The sequence below is a fragment of the Pelmatolapia mariae genome, linkage group LG6, assembly GCF_036321145.2.
Source record: "Pelmatolapia mariae isolate MD_Pm_ZW linkage group LG6, Pm_UMD_F_2, whole genome shotgun sequence".
Lineage (NCBI taxonomy): Eukaryota > Metazoa > Chordata > Actinopteri > Cichliformes > Cichlidae > Pelmatolapia > Pelmatolapia mariae.
The window spans coordinates 29843097-29863763 of NC_086232.1; the positions used below are offsets into that span (position 1 = coordinate 29843097).

Sequence of the window (20667 nt, forward strand, 5' to 3'; positions counted from 1 at the left end):
CACATAATCGCCCCAGTGTTGACCATACTGGTAGTATCAACAAACTACTGATCAACAATGACAGCTGAATTTTTAACATACAGGTTCACCGTGTCCAACCACCAACAACGAGTGATGTAATTAATTCAAGTTAAAATAATGTCAATTGTACTATTTGGGATGCAAGAGTATTTAAATTCTTGGGTGCTGGTTTAGCTCATGGGTAAAGCACCTGACCCATATCAAATCTGCCTGAGGACATTTGCCAAGAGTCTTCCCTGATCTTTGTACCCTTTTTGTACCCTCTTCACTTAACTGCAACACCAAAAAATATAACTACACCAGGTTTAGTGTCCTTAAGATGATCTGAAACTATGAATTAACCGAATCTCCAGGCGATGATGCCCAGACAGGGTGCTGCACCAAAAAGCTCTTTGTGATTGCTGTGGTCACTCGTCCTTTGCAGAGAAGACTCTGACTTCTTTATTCACCAAGTGGCTGTGAAACTGAAGAGTGCAACACTCGTGTGGAAATAGCTAATGTTTGCCTTCAAAGTAAAGAGTTATGCCTTTTGAAACACGGTGGTTTCAGCAGTAAGGTACAACTCTTACATTAAAGGTGAGCAGTGTAAATTTCACTAGCGCTCAATGGTTTGTTGGCAAATACGGGCAAGTTGACACCTTCCATGCAAACTCCAGGCGACTGCAGCAACCACAAGGAGGTTATTGGTGCAGCATACAGTTTGCAACAGACAGCAACCTCCAGCAACCACTCTCCATCCAGTCTCTATGTCTGTGTGACTGAAACCTAAAACAGAACTGTTTTAGCAATCAATAAGAAGTAAAAGAACTAATGCAAAAAACTAATTCAAATCTTCTTGGGTAATGTTCCCGACATTTGAAACGACAGAGAAAATACAAAGCACAGTAATCAACAAGATTTGGTTTCAAATGACTAAAAGGACACTACAGAACCCCAAGGCATGGAGGTAGATCGAGCAGATAATTGGGTGGAAGCAATTATTGTTAGTGTTAGATATGTAAAACCCTGCTATAGAGGAGCATTAGAAATTATCAGCCACAGACTATAAACTCTCAGTTCAGCACATCTGTACTATCAAAATTTAATTATATTAAAAAATTAAAACGATGACCAGCAGCCAAAAAAAAAAACCAATGCAAAAATATGCTCACAATGATGCAAAAGAAGCAGCACAAGTTTGGTTTCAATGTTCTGAACTAATTAAGCTAAATAATAAACGCAATGAAAAGTAAATGTGCTCTAAAAAATTTTTTAAAAATTCCAATTAAATCCCTGCTGTTCAACTAATTCATTAATTGTGATTGAGCTGGAAGACATCTGCAGCTGATAGAGGGGACAGGGCAACGATTACAGCCTCGTTCTCCTGGTCTGACCTCGGTGCTTGGGATCAGGCTCAACTCAGATATGTATGTTTATATAATAATAAGAGATCTTCTATCACACACAAAGCTTGGTCTCAGGCCAGGTCACACCCAGCTGAGGATCTACACTGAGTCAAGGATGAGCTAATCAATAGGTGTAAGGTGTCTAAGCAGGGAGGTGTACCTGACAGGACCTGTGCAAGCCCCTACCTGTCCGGTCAGTGGTGTGTGTGTGTTTGGTGTACTAGCAGCGAGCTGGCTGCAGTCAGGTGGATCAACCCTGCTCAGCCTGCCGGGACCAGCTGAGATACATGAGGCTACGAGCTAAACTGCTAGCTAGCTTGTGTGCTTGAATGCTAGCCAATTAGCGAGCTAGGCTGCAGGTTTTAGTCGGATGGAACAGGTGAAGCTGATGACTGCTTGGGTAACAAGTCCACCGATCACCCCCTCTCCGAAAAACCACAACAGGCAGGTGAAACAAAGCAGTCCTGACGTCAGGCTGAGATAACCACCGACTGCCGGGGTAAACAGTGAGCACGTTAGCAGCTGTGTGGTACCTTTGTCTCCCTGATGTCCTGCTTTGCACCTTCGGGGTACCACTGGACGCGGACAAATCCCCTCCCTAGAGGCCGACTTGGGGTGTCCACGGCGCTCTCAGTGTCCGAACCGCACGGTACTCGTCCGCCTCCTCCTCCTCCTCCTCCACCGCCGCCGCCGTCTCCGCCTCTCCCTCCGCCATCGTCGAGGTCCGAGTCTGAGTTAAAATCCTCCTCGCCGTGGATCATCCGTACGAGGCCAAACCGGACTGAGCCGCGATATCGTCCGGAGACCAGGTCGTGGGAGAAGAGCAGCCGCTGTGAGCCGTCCGCGGTGGGGGAGAGAGCCATGGAAGGAGGCTCAGAGCCCGGGCTGGCTACGGGAGAGAGGCCCGGTGTGGGTGATGATGCCGCTGCTGCTGCGTCTGTCTTGACCGCTGCATCCGATGCTACGGGCTCCGCCATCGCCGCTGTTGTCAGGGAGCGATGCTGGAGCGCGAGGATGACGGTGGAATAAAAAAACTGTAACCTGGAAGCAGCGAAGCGCACGTGTTTACGTAGCTACGCAGGCTACGTAAGAAGCGCAGTGTGGCAGCGTCATCACGCAGTACCCGCTGTCACCACTGAGGGGCGCCGAGAGCCAGAAACAGGAGCCACCGAGAAAGACCGCAGGCTGTAAGTGAAGTATGATTTATAATCTGCTGATGGGAGAGACTCTCTAACTTACTCTAATTGCGTACATTTTTATTTTACGTCAATATCTTAATGGTTACATTTCATTTTCTGCTGTAAATTACTAATATTTATTGTTATAAATTTCATTATATTTAGTTATGTTCCCTTTTAAATTATATTTTCCTAAGTCACGATAGTTAAAAAAGACGTGTGTGTGTGTGTGTGAGTGTGTGTGTGTGTGTGCGCGAATGAGATCCATGATCCTATGTGGATCTTACCTAAATGATTTAATATTGTTGCACAGTGAACACTATACAAATAAACACGCGTCTCAGTTAACAATAAAAAAAAGTTTTCCTTTATTTATTATTTAACGTCTTTCCACCCCAAATACATCTGAAGTAGCCTGAGTTTATTAATTTTCAGTGCCCCATAATTAAACATCAGTTGTTTGCTTTAAGGATATATCTGTTTTGTTTTTGATTTGTTTTTTGTGGGGGCGTTTATAATAATCTTCTCAGTTTCCAAGTTCTCAAAGACATTTACAAAGTAAACCCCATTAGTATACAGGAGACAGAATACGTGACAGTTTAATCCGTTTTTAAAGGAACAGGTCTATAAATTTGTAAAGACTGAAAACCAGGAAATATTCTGGAGATTAAAGGTGATTTTTTTTTTCTTCAACACATCCATCCTCTTCTAATTATCTGATTCAGGGTTACCTATCTCAGACAGATTGAGAGGCAGGGAATACTTTGAACAGGTCACTAGTTTATCACAAGATTCACATGTAGAGAAAGACAACCATTCACACCTACAGCCACCAAATAACCCAACCCAGGCATGTCTTTGTGAAGACATTGTATACAAAAACAAGCTACAAAAACACAGGGGAAAAACACCCTACAGAGTTTGGATTCAACCCAGGATATTCTTGATGTGAGGCAACAGTGATGACCACCATACCACTGTGCCACAGGTTCTTGTAAGACTTCTATTTAAAACAGCCGATGAAACCTTTAGGGAGTGCAGAAAAAAACACGGCATTAACAATATTTAAAACCGTCTCATATCTAAAGACACAGGAGAAAACACAGATAACAGATTCTTTATATTTACTTTGCTGAACAGCACTGTTGCAACTGTCTCAACATCTTCAGCACAGTTGCAGTTTTGCAAACGAGAACATGTAAAATTTGTCTTTTAGGAAGAACGTGGGGATAGAGCTGTTTAGTGTCACAAAAGGAGGTGTCCCCATTACATTTATTACATCACCTGACCTATAAACATGAGCACAAAAGTTAACCACTGAAACTAATTTTTCTGTTCAGCACTGCAAATAAATAGGTTTGATTTGTTATCTTAATAAAAAGCTTTTTTTGTAAGTTCAAGGATGACAACAATAATTATATTTTAGCATTAAATAAGCACACTGGTGAATTTACTATTAGACAAACATAAAAGTCATTTTGCTAATCATCAGTATTGTTAATTTAGTGTAACTGTGGCATAAACCTCACATTTAGGTGGTGTTCTAATAAATTTGTTAAGCATTGTATATTCTGCTCTCGGTGTCAGTTTGCATTAATTTGATGGGAAATGTCCTCTAAACGCGAGAAAATGCAGTAAATTATTTTATTATTTCATCTCGTGAGGGTAAAAGTTTGTTTGGAGAGGATAAATTCTTCAGGGAGCTTAAAACCCCACCAGGTGACAAACAAGCTCCTACACATCCTGTAGCCTAATCCTCTTACAGAACTGGAAAAATAACCCATGGAAAAATCGTGAACTCTGCTTAAAGGGGCTATGGATAGACAAAAGTCTCCTTCAGAGAAATCACATGAAGAGTGGTAAGTCGAGCCCTTAAGATGGCCCAGTTAAGAAACACGAAATCTCCTCAGTGTGACAACATTAATCATCACTGACGTTCTGATGATTAACCAGCCAGAAAATCATTTTCCAAATATCTATACCTACGTTATTGTGTTTATTCCAACCCAGTCGCGTCACTTTATGGAACTTAAACCTGACTTTAAAGCAGGCTGACACGAGGTTGGTGTGGGAACTCAGCAAATCCAAATCGGTTGGTCTGATGGAGGCACGACGCTTATCCCTCCTGTAAATATGTTTATGGTTCAGTTTACTCACGGGGAGTAAAGGGTTTATCCATACAGCTCACTTCAGGATTACAAACGGTATAAATACTGGAAGCGCTCCACTCTCTGTTCAGTCTGCGCCAGCTCTCACTGTACCGTTACGCGCGGATCACGGACACCCAGACAAGTTTCATCTCGTTGTTTAAAAAGAGACTGACACGAAGTCAGACAGGAAATTGTCAGCGCAGCACTCTTAGCTTTCCTGCGAAACTTTCTGGGAATAATCAGGACTATGTCTGTGGTGAGCGCAGTGCCTTTCCTGAAGCCTCTCCACATGCGCTCTCCGGTGCCTCAGGGCCGCCGCCACACGCTGCCGGCCAGCGAGTTTCGCTCACTCAGCCCGGAAGATGCCATCAGTGTGTTCGAGATTGAAAGAGAAGGTAAGCAGACTCGTTGAACTTACGTTACAGAGCAACGGTGCTTTTAAATAACTGCATGAATTTCTTCAGAGGACGCGCGTATTTATGCAGATTTACGCACGCGAAGCGTCTTTTAAGAAAACTGCGGAGAGAGATTCTCAGCTAATAACACAGATTTTATTTATGTTCTCCGACTGAATAGAAAGCTCTCTACAAACCTGAGCCATTACTGATTTTATTCACGAGTAGATTCTCTTCAGTTAACTGCCCTGTACACTTTCCTTGTGCTTGGCAGTCAGTACATTTAGGGAACATCACGCTCAGCTTCTTTAACATCCTGCACAACTAGTAAAACTGTCTGATTGTGACAACCGTGACCCTTATCTTCTTCCTCCTCCTCCTCCTCCTCCTCACACAGCTTTCATCTCTGTCTCCGGTGAGTGTCCTCTCCACCTGGACGAGGTGCGTCACTTCCTTACTCTGTGTCCTGAGCTGTCTCTTGGCTGGTTCGAGGAGGGACGGCTGGTGGCTTTTATCATCGGCTCACTGTGGGACCAGGAGAGGCTTACCACGGTAAGACGGAGCGGAAGACACCTGGACAGTGATTTATCTCAGGTTGAGAGTCGAGCAAAGATTCAACACAAATTAAGAGAGGTGCTTCAAGTGCATAAAATTCATCGGATGGTGACAAATCTTGCCGACATACGACTTTAATGCCAACCGAAGAGAGAACAACAATAATCATGGAAGCTGCCTGACAATTTCTTTTAAGCCTGCAGCTGTACGAGTTTTAAGTTTCCACAAAGCAGAAACAATTTCAGACAAAAATCAGATCTTAAATTTATTCTTGATGACACAGTTAATAATATGACAAACTGCAGCTTTTAATCCCAAATACAATCATCATTATCATTCAAGAGTTTATTCACCATCTTTTAAGTCTCATATTTACTTTTCATTCTTTCAACTAAAAGTTATGATGATGAATCCTGCTGAAGTCATTTTAACTCCAATATCAAATTATTTTTAATGAAACCAGAGTCATTTAAACTTGAGCACTTCATTTAGCTTTAATTGTTAAAGATGGCTTTTGGGGGTCTTTTAAGCTTTAAATATTTCTGTGGGTACCCAGCAGGATGTTTTACTTCTTCTGACAGCTCTCCTCTTCCTCTCCAGGACGCCCTTACGCTCCACAAGCCTCACGGGACCACCGTTCACATCCACGTCCTGGCCGTCCACCGGACCTTCCGCCAGCAGGGAAAAGGCTCCATCCTGATGTGGCGTTACCTGCAGTACCTCCGCTGCCTGCCCTACGTCCGCCGTGCCGTGCTCATGTGTGAGGACTTCCTGGTCCCCTTCTACCAGAAGTCAGGCTTTAAAGTGCTAGGCCCCAGCAACATCACAGTGGGACCCCTTAACTTCACAGAGATGTTCTACCCCGTGAGGGGCCACGCCTTCATGCGGCGCAACAGTGGCTGCTGAAGACACAGAGACTCGATGTGGATTCTCTATAGCTGTGAATGGAGGTGAAGACCCCTGAGAAACTGGGAACAGGGGTCACGTGATGAGCGGTGCAGTGAGTGTTTGTGATCATCGCTGTCTATGAGTGAAGCCTGTTTGTTTGGCAGGAAGGCAGGTGTGAATTCTGACCCGGAGTCTACACAGAGCCAAAAACAGAGAGATGTCGACAGCAGCGGTTTGCGAAAGTGTCCTGAAAGTAAGCTTTGATTTGCATTTTAGTGAGTTTGTTACACAAAAACCAAAATCCCAAATCTTTATTTTGATAAACGCTGGACATTTATTAATTGTGTCCAACAGAGAACTGCTGCCTTCTTTATTTCTTTTCTTCTTTTTTTAAAGTTTAAATAAAACTAACTCCTTTAGTAATTCTCCAATAATATGTAACAGCTGTACAGTTAAAATGACAAAGGAGGGATATCAGCAAGGCTAAATACTAACATTTAATTTATATTAAGACTTCAGTGATCCCGTGACTGACCGTTTATAAATCGGACGTGTGGCACTTTAAAAGTCTGTCTTCTTTATGGTCTTGTCAACTTTTTCTTGTAGACAGCCACCATTTTTGCCTCGGAGTCTTAAATCAAGACAAACTCATTTTTACACTGTTTTGTTCTAATAAAAGTTTTATTTTCTAACCTCTCTGTCTTCATATGTTATTTACATTTTTAATTACTGCTGAACATGGAAGGGGGATGTTCATTTTTACATTTTTCTGGGCTTGCTGAGGACCAGAGTGTCTGAAAAACTGACATTTAAAGTTTGTTCTTGACCGAAGAAAACAGCAGCTGAGGAAACATCTCTGAAGCTTTCAGCCTTCAATAAATGTCAAACTCATTTTACAACAAAGGCCATATACAACCAAGTGACGACTGAAACTCCACTTTCTGTCAGTGAAAAGATACTTAACTACACATTTAATCCCTGTGATATCTTAAACAACAGGAAGTTTTTCTTATTTAATTGTTAATCTATTACTTAGTTGTAGTATAAATGGCTGTGGGGGATTCTATCAGTAGAAAAAGATGTAAAATGTATAAAAATTACAGTTAAAAAAAAAGGTCCAAAAATGTACACTCTCCTTCATATTTTCCAAAGCTGTCCTGCAGGCCGGATTGGAGTCTTTGCCAGGCCAATACTGTCCCCCTGCACTAATATATAAATAAAAATAAAAAAATCAAGTAATCTCTATAAGTCTTCCTTTTCTCCACATACATCTACAGCAGTTCATCATATGATGGGTGTATTGCTGGGGAGTAAGTACAGTCAGGTTTGGGAAAACATGAAATCAAACTACTCACAAACGTATTGTTGACAGTGTAATGTATTTTCACATGGCTGCTTCAATACACATAATTTCACATATAACAGTACCGTGAACATCTCCTCTAATTAATTTTAGCATTCCCCTTTTGTTCCAATAAATAGGGGGGGGGAAAAAGGTGACATTATTTGGTCCCGATGCACATGCAGCTGGCTGTACAGCTGCTGCATACAGACATGATGGTGGAAGTGGCTTGTTGTGTTTCATGTTAAACATTCACATGCACACATGTCAAAAGGCACAGTAAAGGTTTCCTTAAAAGAAGAAGGAGAAGAAGAAAAAAAGAAAGGTGGATGTCTTTGTTCACACTTTACCCGTCAAATGCACGAGGGCACGTCTGTATGAGTCCTGTGGCTCCAGCAATGCAAAAAACAGTGACGCAAAACTCAAAACATCTGAAGCATCCAACAAGAGACCTACTCTGGATGTTTTTGTGTCGTCTTAAACGCAGGATTATCCGTCAGTCAGTCCTATAGACTAACTCACGTAATCTCATAATCGCTCAGTAACTAAACTCACATAATCCTCCACACAACGGTCAATATTGTGGTTCTAACAGTCGGGGTCAACTCAAACAAGAACCCCGAACAACAACGACACCCGTGATGGGCAATCAGTTTCACTTCAGGCTGTCGGGCCTCTGAAACATGTCGTTTCCAAATCTGCCATCAGTTGCATGTCTGCAGAGAAGTTTGTCCAGGTTTGAAATCATTTCAGAACATTACCGAGTGAAAATGGAGAGGGCGACGCATTTTACGGTGCATTTCACCAACGTTTCAGTACCTGGGCGAAACATGGAGGAGATCCCGTAAGTCTGACTGTTTCACAGAGTTGGAAATGTAGTACAAATCTTAATTTGATCTGAGAAAAGCAGCCCGTGAGATCATTGCTAAATAAATACTGTTTTCTTGTGTCCATTTTTTTTTTTTCACAGATTAAATTTAAAAACAAAAACAAAAAGGAAAAAAAAAACCAAACAGTTTAGGCACCACTGTGTTACCAGACAAATACGATCAAATAGTGATTAAAAAGTAGAGCTCAAGTAAAAATTTGTTCGTGGCATTGGCATACGGAGAAGTGGCTGTAAAAAGATCATGCATACACGAGCTCATAAAAGCAGCATGACAACTTGCTTTGGTAGCTGAGGATCAAAAAAAACGTCTGTCATTATTTACAAAGTTGATTACAAGCAGTATTCAAAGGTACAGCGAGGCATCTTTGTAAAACGCCTCTGTTTAAGGCAACTAGGTGCTGTAGACTGAAACGTGCCTTAACTGCTGTTAGTACTTGGATCACATCATTAACTTTAGCATAACATTTCACTGCTCCGGAGACTATCGACATGCCAAGTGCATACACGCAATGGGCAAATACAAAAACAAAAGAAATACAGCAGCAGACGGCGTCTGTAGTGTTAATCCAGTGTTACCGAAAACAAGGAAGCATCTGAATTGGGCTACAAGATGCTCGATGACCCGCTGTGGTATTGTCGTCCACAGAGTTAAAGGGAAACGACTGTCAGACAGAGTCGTTCAAACCTCCTCCTTCTTTGACTCGGCTTCTTTACTTCAACACGACTCTTCATATAAACTGAAGGAGTCTCTCACTATGTAGATCTTTTGGATCCATCAGCTCTTTGCAGTTTTAATGTCCTGAGTGCCTTTTCCTTTTTTATGTTCATCAGTTAGCAAATTAACATTGCAGGTCGTACCAGACACAGAGGACTAAAAAAGGACTGGATATGTTTTATGGAAGGAGGAAAGTCAGCTAACTTTTGAGGAGGAAGTGATCCAGCTCTGGTTGCATGGAGTTTGAGTAGAAAACAATAATAAAAAAAGATTGAGAGATTTAAAAGTGGCCACCCAGATGATTGATCACATCATTGCTAGTAGGCCGGCAGCACAGGCAGTTTGATAATTTAGATGTCATCTGTGGCCTCCAGACTAGTTTACCACATGCTCGATGTCGTGGTCTATGTCGTATTTTTCACAAAACTTGTTTGTGAACGGTAAGCAGGTCAGATGCTCCAGCCAGTGCAAGTTAATTCGGCGAATATAAAACCAAACGATGAGGGAAGCGAACAGTCCAACGTAGGCCAATAACGAGACGGCGATGAGGATACGTTTCCGGTACTTGTCGAATGTCCCGAAGGTGACGTAGGGCAAGAAGGCAAACGAGAGCAGCAGGCCGCTGAGGAAACCGAAGATGTGGGCGATGTTGTCGATCCACGGCAGAAGGCCGCACAGGAAGAGGAAGAGCACGATGCATGACAGTTTAGAAAAGGCATTCCAGGGCTTCTCCAGCATCTGCCAACCCTGAAACAGCTCAACAAAGAGGCAAGCGAGGAGCCCAAACTGAGACCCCGCTGGACCCACCTGTCAGGAGAGAGAGAGAAAAAAAAACAAGTTACACAGGAACTAAAAAGGATTCCTCCAGCATGCACGCTGCTTCACACAGTGTGCACAGAAAACCTAAACGCCTGACTCAGCACTGGACCAACGCATGATAAGCATCAGGCGCTTTTAGTGTGTCCTGGAAATCAAAGGCAGCCATCCTGTTAGGGGGCAAACAGGATGTCAGGGTGACTCTAACTGCTCCACTTAATTGGCACATTACACAGGCTCACACATGGTGGTAATAGTGGTGGTGGTGGTGGGTGGGAGAGGGGGGACAACTCCTGGAACAACTTTTTAGGAGTTGTCAGAACTGTAACATTTTATTATTATTATTTTTTTAAATAAAACACAATTTAATAAGATGATTTGTCGAACTGTGTTATTTGCAGAGGAAACCATTAAAGTGAACTGTGTGTTTTTTTAAATGTGAAGCAGGTCTCTGAATTAATCAGTGATTTAACAACAGTAAATAAAGTGTAACAACCAGTTAGCTCGCTGAAAGACAGACCAGGCAGACGCGCCGTTTAGGCCCAGAGCAGCAAAGATTTAACCTGATTACCGAATCCTGGCAGCACGTACCAGGATAGTATTTTAAGTAACAATTATTTAAATCGACTCATTATGAGTAACACTAAGAGGCTTAATGCAGTGTAAACTGTAGTTACTGTAAGTAAGGTAAGGATAAAAACTCACCAGCATCTCTCATAAATTATTCTTTAAAGCAAAGCAGACAGAGGTTCAGAGAAGTTTCTAAGCGACTCTCAGTGCATCCATACTGAAGCTTTCTAACTGTAATGCAGGTTTAGTTGTGCACAGATTATCTTATGTTAAAGATCCAGTTCTGGGGAAGATGTGCAGTATGAGCCCAGGGTCACGCAGTAAAGGTGAGCAGATTAAGGTGACGTCAAAGCTTGGCCTGGTGAGAGGCAGATGGCTAATCGGCAAAGACATTAAACACCCACAAACATTTTTTAAAAAAAGGAAAAAAGTGCACGGCACTCCACCCACACGCCCCACGCACGCAGGCTGACACGCTCCTCACACGAGTCGTCGTCACTCGCCATTGGTTAAGACCGACAACACCGGGGCTGGGACAGGAACTGAGAGGATGTCTTAGTTAACCGAAGTGAGGATGTGCCAATCTGAAGTCGGGAATGTGCTCACAGATATCCCACTTCCCTTATTTCAGGTTCAGATTAAAATCCTATTTTTTGCTCCTTTAAGAAAAACGAGCTGCCGTGAATTTTAAACTCGTACTGTTCTGGTTTCTACATTCATTTGACACAAACAGTCAGAGTCAAAGTGACTGATACAAACCCCTCATTCAGAATTAACCTGCTCACTGCTCTCAAACTGAATCAGAAGCTTTGTGTGTTCCCGTATGACTCTCTCATAATCACCTAAATGTTTTTGTACAAATAATTTAGTGAATTATATTAGGAAGTGTTTTGACAGACAGACACTCCTCTCTAGTTCCTCCTTGAAAGTAACGTATATAATCTCCAGGTATCCCTTTATATTTCTCCAGAAACCACTCTTCAAATTCTTTCACTCAAATACCAAGATAAAGAAGAAAACTCACCGACGTCTCACTGTCAACACGCTGACTTTTGCACTGTTTGGATTGTTTTTCCCGTGGTTTAAAGCTTTTAGGTTTCACATGCTCACAGTGTCAGGATTTAATTAATTCTAAAATGTCAAGTCTATTAAAGTCTGAGTGTGAACAGCTTTAATCTAACTGAAGGCAGGTAAATGCGTTGTAATAACTCCACAGTGAATTACTTCTATACTGTTAAGCAGCAGGACAGGAAGCACCTAAAACGGAGCCAAACAAAAGTTTAAAACTGAAACAAAAACTCAAGATAATATATAAACAGTGGACATAATATTAGTCAAGCTGACTCTATTTGTTACTGTAAAAGCAATAAAAACAGTTTTAAAAAGTTATCCGTTTTAAAGACACCAAACCCCAAAACATGAAAGGCGGGTCGAGAACTGATTTTTTAAAGCATTCCAACCTGAGCAGGTGCACCTACTGAAGTATATCAAAGCCTTTTAATGTAACTTAAACTGCTTGAAGATGTTTTCTGGCTCCTAAGAAAAAAAAAATGTTGTGGTTGTAAATGTGAAAGGAGGAGGAAGGTATGGTCAGCATACTTTATGTTGTATGCAGCACTTTTACATTTAGCGTACCCTGCACTGGTGGTTAGCAAAGAGACGTTTGACTGACATTATCAAATAATAAGTATTCATGTTTGCTCGTCTCTCTGCAGAGCTTAATAAACTGAAACTAAAGTTGTTCATTCACAAATCCGTAGAGCTCCTTTACTTGTGAAAACTATTATTTCCAGTCACAGCTGCTGTTTGAGCCATTTTTGCTAAAGCCACAGGGGCTCCTTAATTCAACAGTAAAGGGATAATCCACTTAAATCGCCTCCTTAAGTGGCCTCACTGCATGTGCTTCCTCTGGTTATTCCTGGTGCGTGAAGACATGTGAGCTGGTCACTGATATTTAGAACTACAGTAATTATCAGGTAAAAACAACTGGAGCTCACTTATAAAATCAAGCCATCGTGTACGTAAATGTGTTACATGTTGGTCTCTTTATACATTAAAACTGTCCCCTCTATCAGTGAGGAACTGTTTCATATATGTGTGTGTGTGTGTGTGTGTGTGTGTGTGTGTGTGTGTGTATGTATTAGGATGGACCTGTTCAGAAACGTGTGGACCAGGTCTGGTCTCTGCAACAATCGTCTTTGTTTAAAAGGAAAAACATGAAATCCCATTCACTAAGTACCACAGCAGTGGCCTTTGTTAACCCGCACAATGGCATTAGGCTAATCTCTTAAAGGGGAAACTGGACTATATAGATCCATTCAGAAGAAAGCAGGCTAGCTGGTAGAAAGTCCCCCCCCCCCCCCCAAACGTTTATTAGTTTGTTGTTGGGGGTTTTTTTTTTTGCAAAAATGACAAGAAATCACTTAAAGTAGTGTTACTCTTTAAAAAAGACAAAGGCTCCGTTGTTTCAGGCGAGATCTGCTTTCCTCCTTGTAAATATTTACGTGTATGAAATTCAACCACATCGGCTGATCTAATCTAATATTTTTTGGTGAGTTTTTTTTTTTTTTTTTTTTTTTTTTTTTACACAAAGAATAAGGCAGACAACAAAGGCATTTTAAAACAACATATAGACATCAGTTAACATAGCATGTAGCTGCAGCTGATTCAGCAACTATTTTCTATCTCACACTTGATCTTGTGTGAGGATTGCCTCAACTTTCCATCAGCACATCCAGCAGTATGCTGTGGATGGCATCTACCACGGTTATATGCAACGTAACTCTGTGAATAATGGGTCACCTTTCTTTCTTTATCCCTGCACAGTCATAACTGACTACCCTGCTGGTTGCTGTGCTGTTACTTGTCACTGAAATGTTGGGAGCACTGTGACACGTCTTTCTTGGATTGTCTGGTTCGTGCTTTACGCCCAGTTTGGTGGTGCTGCTGCTTTCGCAGTAAAGTCGTCTCATGTGCTGTTAACCCAAGTTCAGTTTCTCCAGGCACTTCCACAGTTAATACCACAAGTGTTTCCTGCACCCCTCTAAACCTCTAGACTGAGACGGTCAATTCTGCTCCAATAATCCCCAGCAGGAGAAACCCTCGTCCAGTGAGTGAACTCAACTAAGCTGAGCTAAGCCACAGAGTTTAGACAGCAGGCACAGAAACTGCAATTCAAATAAGAATGTAACACAAAACTAACGAGAGCTGAAGCTCACACAGGTGACATTTAGACCTGAACTCACAGATTATAGTGTAGCGAGAAATACATGAAGTGCAACAGCATGACGGTTTCTCTCTTTAGATAATTTGGGGGGTAAATGAGGAAGAAAGCACATAAGTATATACAATATCTGATTTTACATCGCAGAAATTTGACTGTGTGAAAGTACCTGTGTGTATCAAGTGTGAGTGCTTAATCAACAGAAGTACATCCAATCCAATCCTGTCAAAAGTCACTGCAACTCAGATATGTTGGTGTTTAGAACAAAGTGTGTGAAAAGCTGTTTTTTCCTTTCTTCAGCATGTGGGCTGGATCGAACCAGACCTTCTATTTAGTGGGTGATTTGCTCCTGAGCCCCAAGTGCCCCACATATACAGACTTAACAGATTAAACAGAGTTTCCTTATAGCGGATATGACTGGAATATTCACTTACCAAGGACACTTAACTGAAGGTTTAACATAAACTTTCAGACAAATTAAAAAGCTTAAGTGCACAAAACTTCACATCCGGTGTGTCTTGGAACTTTCAGAGAAAAAAAGTGTATTAATGTGTATTTACATATATGTGACGAACTCACCTCGGCTCTGTACGGCAGGAAGAGGGCAGAGGCGAGGTTACCAGTGATGCCACTCAACATGTAAATGATGGAGATGCGAAGCCAACCTGCCAGCTTCTCCAGGTCCCTCAGTATGGTCATCTGGAACACTACGGACACCACGCAGTGTAAAAGCCTACACACACACACACACACACACACACACACACACACACACACACACACACACACACACACACACACACACACACACACACACACACACACACACACACACACACACACACACACGAACAAAGGTTATCACTGGTAACTAAAACTCCTTTCCACCACTGCATTATCACAAATATGCATTTAGGATTTTTTTTTTTCCATTAAGCTCCTTTGGCTTGTTTGCTCGCCTGCTTTTAAAGGGTTACATCTGAGGGAAATCCCTTGTGCCTGCCTGGTATTAGTATTACAGTTCTCATGTGAGCGAACTTCTCACGAGCACTGGGTCCTCATTTAGAAATGTTTCATTAGTTTTGAATCCTCAAGGATGCTGACACAGTGAAACCGCAATAAGTAATCACTCATAGCAAATTAATGAAACAGTTCATTGACTGTGTAAAAGGCTTTGGTCATGGCATATTACACAGTCTCATAATATATCATCAATGCTACACTCAGCTGAAATAGCTCATTCATAGATACATGTGTCAGAAATTAAAAGATCTGTGCAACATAGCCATAAAACATGACCACAGGAAAAATAAATCTTTGTCTTAGGACGTTGCTGCAGAGGGAAGTGCATACCCAGCATGTAGGAAGAGAGAGAGCCAGAGACGGTAGACCTGATCGGGAACGTCAGGATTAAGGAAGGGCAGCAAGCCGCACACATCATCCAGACAGTGGACCTGTATAACAACACTGCGGTCAGAAACATACTAAAGAAAAAGACACACACACACACACACACACACACACACACACACACACACACACACACACACTCATCATCATGCACACACAATACCTGTGAGCAGAGGGTGGCTTCCTCGTGGAAGTAACCATGCATGAAAGTGCAATACTCTCTTGTTGCGATTTCACATCTACAAATAAATACATAAATAAATAAAATCTTTTTTTTTTTTTTTTTTTTTAAACAGATGACCTCAGAGTAGCAAAGCACTTTAGCAAACACATGTTTCACACCTGCCCTTAGTTCCTATGCAGCAGGGCCGTCCTTTGATGTTACAGTCCATGTGTCTGTAGCCTGTGTGACTCCACTTCTTTGGATATGTACAGATCTGACGGCAGCACAGGTAAAACCAAGAAAAAAAAAAAAAAAAAAAGGTAAAATTAATATAAAATGTGCTTCAGTGAACACAGAGTAGCAACAGAAATTTGAAGAATGAACGAGGCAGCGGTGGCCCCTCACCGGCCACGTGGTGATGTCATCCTTCCATAAATGAGGCTCTGCAGAGGCAGGCTCCTCACATATTCTGTTCACAACAAGAAAAGCATCAAAGTGGTCAAACGCTGCTGAGCGTTTAATGACACACTTTAATTAAGCTTCATATCCTCACCTGGGGTCCTGGTGACAGACAGAACCGGAGGACCTACTGATGTTTTCCATTTGTTCATTGTCCCATTTAATAAAGGTGGCCAGCGTCTCCTGCATGAAGTTATTATATATTTATATTATTATAAATATTTAAGACACAGTTTTCTTTCTCATTTACCAAGCACAGCAAAGAAATGAAAAACAGATTATGTTTCTTTTTTACTGCACACCCAAAATCTGCATCTAAAGGGGAAAAGTTCAAGAGCACAGCAAAGACGCTGTGAATAATTAGCACGAGTGTTTAAGTGATTATATGCTTAAAGATTATAAACTCATGTGCACAGGTATGTGTACATTATCACGTACAGAGCAGTCGGAGCTGAGGGTCTGCACACATCCAGAGTTGTCATTCTGAACGCAGCAGCCAGAATCTTTCTCAAGCTCTCTGGCCTTCTTGATCAGGCTGACAATTTGTGCATCCCGACGGATGCAGGGGGAGAATTTTGCCCCCAGGTGGATGAGGTCTTCCTAAAAATTGAAGGAAATGATTTTAAAGATTAAAAAAATATGGTAACACACATGCTAAACACAGATTAAGATGATAAAGAAATAAACTGGTGTCTGTCTATCTTTTAAATACACTATTTTCCCAAAAGTATTTACTCCTGTATCCAAATGTTGATGTTGGGCTTGAATTCAACATTGAATTCAAGCCCAAAGGTTTATTCTGTTCATCTGGACGTAGCGTTTTTAGTGGGGGAGACGTTTCGTCACTCATCCCAAGTGACTTTTTCAGTCTCAGCTGACTGCAGGTTCCCTCAACCTTATAAACAGTAAATTTGCACAATGACTGAAACTAGCACCACTGAGGGAACAATGGGCTGTGAGGTCAGTTCCTTGATCATTAATATGTAAATTGTCATGACCATTGATCAACAACCACTGATCAAATCCTGTTGATCAAAGACCACTGATCATTGATCAAAGACCACTGATCATTGATAAAGGACCACTGATCATTGATAAAGGACCACTGATCAAAGGCCATGAGTACCATTCACAGAAAGTTGGGAAATGGCTGCAATCACAGCATTGTAAGATGGTGAAAGATGTACCCTTAGGCCCCCTCCTCGATTCAGAGATGGTCTTTCCCTTTTTACGTAAATGGCCTCCTTGACTCAAACCTCCATAATGACATCTCTCACTTTCTCAACAAAATCCAAGGTGTTCTGGATGTGGTGTTCAGAGCTGCCTACCAGCGGGTTGAGGAGATCGAAGCCAGAAACTTTGAGATGTTACAGGTGACCGAGCTGATCATACAGACAATTAGTCTTAAAGGTAAACCCTGTTTATTTATCTTGGGTAAACCATACAGACTTGGTGTAGATTCGCCTGGGTAAAACCTGTGGTATGAGGTCCCGTCAATACCATTGTCTCGTTCTAACTGCATCAGACAATCTATCACCCTCTTCCTGTAACCACTTCCTGGGTCTCGTTTCAGGGGCTTGTAAGTATTTTTGTCACTGAGCAGTGACAAAATTTTCTCATGATAGTCTTTCTGGTTTAGCAAAACCGTGCACTTATCCTTGTCTGCTGGAAGGATGATAATGTTATTGTCAATGTCATTACTAAGAAAGGTCCATAAAGGCATGGATGAGCTAGTGTAAAGAGAATGACTGTCTTAATCTCAACCCAAGTTCATATGGGTGTGAAGTCAGACGAGTGGATACTTTTGGCAACATAGTGTATGTGCTCATCCATTCAAACATAGAAGTTCCTTCATTTTTCTTAATAAATTACTAAAACCGGTCAGCTCAGCCTCCATTTAAACAATTTACTCTCACAACTGAAATGATCAATTTAAATGCAGAAAATAAATTGACATTTTTAGGTATGTAACTTAATAAATGCAGTAAATTATCACTGATAAAACATGAAGTGAGAAAGTAAAGTAAATGCACTGGAGGAGGGCAGAAGTGTCCCACTTGAAAACACAGCAAACCTAAACTTCACACCAAAGTGCGAGTTCCCTTTAGCTGCGCTAGTATCATACATTCTGGCTGTGTCCATTTTACCATATCGACCATTTTTGGGAGCTGTTCCTTAGGTTTTGCACATCTAGACAAACATCCAAAGCCGTTCTAAGCACATTAATAATACAGCTAAACTTACAGAGCTTGGACCAATCCAGAAGTTCTGTTGTTGGACATACTTAACACTCTCATAAATGCCTTTGTTCTTCAGCACCTACAGAGGGCAGCAGAGCATCACAGTTTACAAATAAGTCTGATCAAAGACTTCTGAGTATTAGCTTGCACAGTAATACACTGTTTATTAAACACATCTCTTTCTGTGAGTTTTAGGACACAAATACAGCTACTAAAAAGTTGGAAATATATTTACATTGAGTGTTAAAGAGCAAAAAAAGGAATTCTAATTTCAATACTGAGTTACACTACAAAATGTTAACCTTCAATGTTCACACTGATATGAAACCTGTCATGTCAAAAAGTACATTTTCTATTTTTAAATATTGCTCCAAATTAATCTGTGAGATATATACTTACCAGCTCAGTTGTCGAATGCTGTGCAAACCCAACAGGGGCAAACCCATACGTGCAGCAGGCCAGCAATGTGATAACGATGTGGACAAATGTAATCCAGTAGGTAAAGTAGGGTCTGAAATCATGCACACCACAAAACAGTGCTGTGAATCGAGTAACAGCTAAAACAAAGACTAACCAATGAATACTTTCAGCTCTTTGTCAGCCAAATTACGTTTCTCTTTCTGAATTGTGTTAATTTGATTTAAATCAAGCAAATAATTCACTTGTATACATGCACAGTACTCATTCCCAACCTGTGGCTGTGGAAGTCGTCCAGCTGCTTCTGGACGTTGCTGCTAATGCTTCGTCGATACTGTCGGTTTAGCCATTTCCCCACAACTCCCAAACCATACTGACGTTTTTGCTTGTCAAACGCAAAGTGCTTCACTTGGGAGGCAATGCGACGTCCGCGACGAGGTTGAGCCATTTCGTGGAATAGGGTTGGCGTTTTGGGAGCCTGTGATAAATCCTTACTGGGACTGAGAGGAAGACAGGTATGCAAGACAGAGAAAGAATTAGGGTTAAAAAGGAAAAAAAGGGAAAAAAAACAAAACAGAAAAACAAAACACAATGTGTGCAATTCAGAGACTTTGGTTGAGTATTTATATTTACTCACAGGCTGGAAGGTTGCTCGCAGGGAGCAAAAGAGGCAGACATGGGGGGCGACTCAAAGACATCATCGGCCATGGAATATAACTCATCACGGACATCACCCTGTACAGAGGTAATGCAGGACACAGAGGACAAAAAGAGAGGGCAGTAATTAACGTGTAGTCACATGTTATGTGTTGCTGTACAGGACACACGAACAGTGAGGAAGACGGGAGGACAAACAAAGAAGAATACAGACACAGAAAAAAAATGGAGGCTGAGAGAAGAAGCAGGTAAACAATGACAATCGAATGAAAACATCGAAGTTTGCCAAACAGAGTAAAAGCAAGGAAAGAAACTGCTGCAAAGATGCGGGTGCCAAACGGGTGGTAGCGAGAGCTGCTGCTGACCTTACTGAAGAAGAGCGACTCCGATGCATCTGCAGAATCCACAGTGTCCTCGTCCATCCAGCTGGGCCTGACAAAGCTCCTCCTGGGGAAACTGCGACCAGCCTGTGGGCCTGCCAAGCTGCTGCGACCCTGAACAACAAACACGCCACATGACATGCGGTTCCTCAAGTGCATAAAAAAGGAGCGATTTTAATGATGGTAATAATGATAAAAACAATAAATGCTGGCATTTACTGTCATTTTATTCAAAGGGATGGCTAAAAAGCATGCAGACACAGAGGAAACATTAAAGGCCGGGATTCGAACCAGTGCTCTTGCCACTCTGCTTTTCATTTCCACCCACCCTCAACAGGTTGGACGCAGCTCTGATGCTCATGCGCGCGACGGACTCTCGCTTTCGTTTGGGGAAGCGACTGTACCCGGAGCGCTGGCTGGTGAAGGAGGTAAGTGAGGCGACGCCTGGTGTGAGTGGAGCACCTTGAGCTGTTTGAGGTGTTCTTGGAGAGCGGCTGTCCAACTCATCCTGGCAGCGGAAGGCTCGCCCTCGTGCCAGGGGGTCCACAATCTAGCAGAAAGAGAGATTAGGGTCAGCCTGATAAAAATACTTCACTGTGACAGTCACGTGAACTTGAACTGGTAAACATCTTTACATATTCCTACTGTGTCGATGTTGAAGAAGAAGAAGCACTCTGTGGGTGAGCATGAGAGGATCTGACAGATCATATTTATAACTTACAAACTTCACAGTGCTGACATTGGGAGAGAGAGAACTGCTTTATGTGTTTGTGCTACATATATGTACGTCTACAAAGAGGGAATGATGGTAGGT

The 20667-nt window shown here is 41.9% G+C and overlaps 3 protein-coding genes across 6 annotated transcripts in view; 1 reads left to right on the top strand and 2 right to left on the bottom strand.

The window, feature by feature from the left end:
- ube2o (ubiquitin-conjugating enzyme E2O) overlaps positions 1-2587 on the bottom strand; it is a 44540-nt gene extending 41953 nt beyond the window's left edge. For all 4 annotated transcript variants that reach the window (XM_063476542.1, XM_063476544.1, XM_063476541.1 and 1 more), the window contains exon 1: positions 1940-2587. In XM_063476542.1, coding sequence (XP_063332612.1) covers positions 1940-2383 — 444 coding nt within the window. In that variant the 5' untranslated portion in view covers positions 2384-2587. The remainder of the gene's footprint in view (positions 1-1939) is intronic.
- A 2167-nt stretch (positions 2588-4754) lies between these two features.
- On the top strand, positions 4755-8238 carry aanat1 (arylalkylamine N-acetyltransferase 1). The gene is made up of 3 exons (XM_063476547.1): positions 4755-5129; positions 5527-5681; positions 6285-8238. The coding sequence occupies exons 1-3, from the start codon at positions 4982-4984 to the stop codon at positions 6588-6590; spliced, it is 609 nt and encodes a 202-aa protein (XP_063332617.1). The 5' UTR covers positions 4755-4981; the 3' UTR covers positions 6591-8238.
- Positions 8239-8362: 124 nt separating this feature from the next.
- The window catches only part of LOC134629308 (inactive rhomboid protein 2-like), a 33090-nt gene continuing 20785 nt past the window's right edge, over positions 8363-20667 (bottom strand). Inside the window, exons 5-18 of the mRNA XM_063476546.1 lie at positions 20182-20403; positions 19839-19967; positions 19454-19551; positions 19092-19316; positions 18799-18910; positions 18404-18478; positions 16598-16759; positions 16254-16342; positions 16106-16169; positions 15880-15974; positions 15701-15776; positions 15481-15581; positions 14707-14860; positions 8363-10325 (exon numbers count right to left, since the gene is read on the bottom strand). Coding sequence (XP_063332616.1) covers positions 9894-10325; positions 14707-14860; positions 15481-15581; positions 15701-15776; positions 15880-15974; positions 16106-16169; positions 16254-16342; positions 16598-16759; positions 18404-18478; positions 18799-18910; positions 19092-19316; positions 19454-19551; positions 19839-19967; positions 20182-20403 — 2034 coding nt within the window. The 3' untranslated portion in view covers positions 8363-9893. The remainder of the gene's footprint in view (positions 10326-14706; positions 14861-15480; positions 15582-15700; positions 15777-15879; positions 15975-16105; positions 16170-16253; positions 16343-16597; positions 16760-18403; positions 18479-18798; positions 18911-19091; positions 19317-19453; positions 19552-19838; positions 19968-20181; positions 20404-20667) is intronic.

Excerpts from the sequence above, each read along its gene's own strand:
- aanat1 (XM_063476547.1), top strand. The coding sequence starts at position 4,982 with ATGTCTGTGGTGAGCGCAGTGCCTTTCCTGAAGCCTCTCCACATGCGC. Across the intron at positions 5,130-5,526 it reads GTTCGAGATTGAAAGAGAAG|CTTTCATCTCTGTCTCCGGT; the intron begins GTAAGCAGACTC and ends CTCCTCACACAG. Across the intron at positions 5,682-6,284 it reads ACCAGGAGAGGCTTACCACG|GACGCCCTTACGCTCCACAA; the intron begins GTAAGACGGAGC and ends CTTCCTCTCCAG.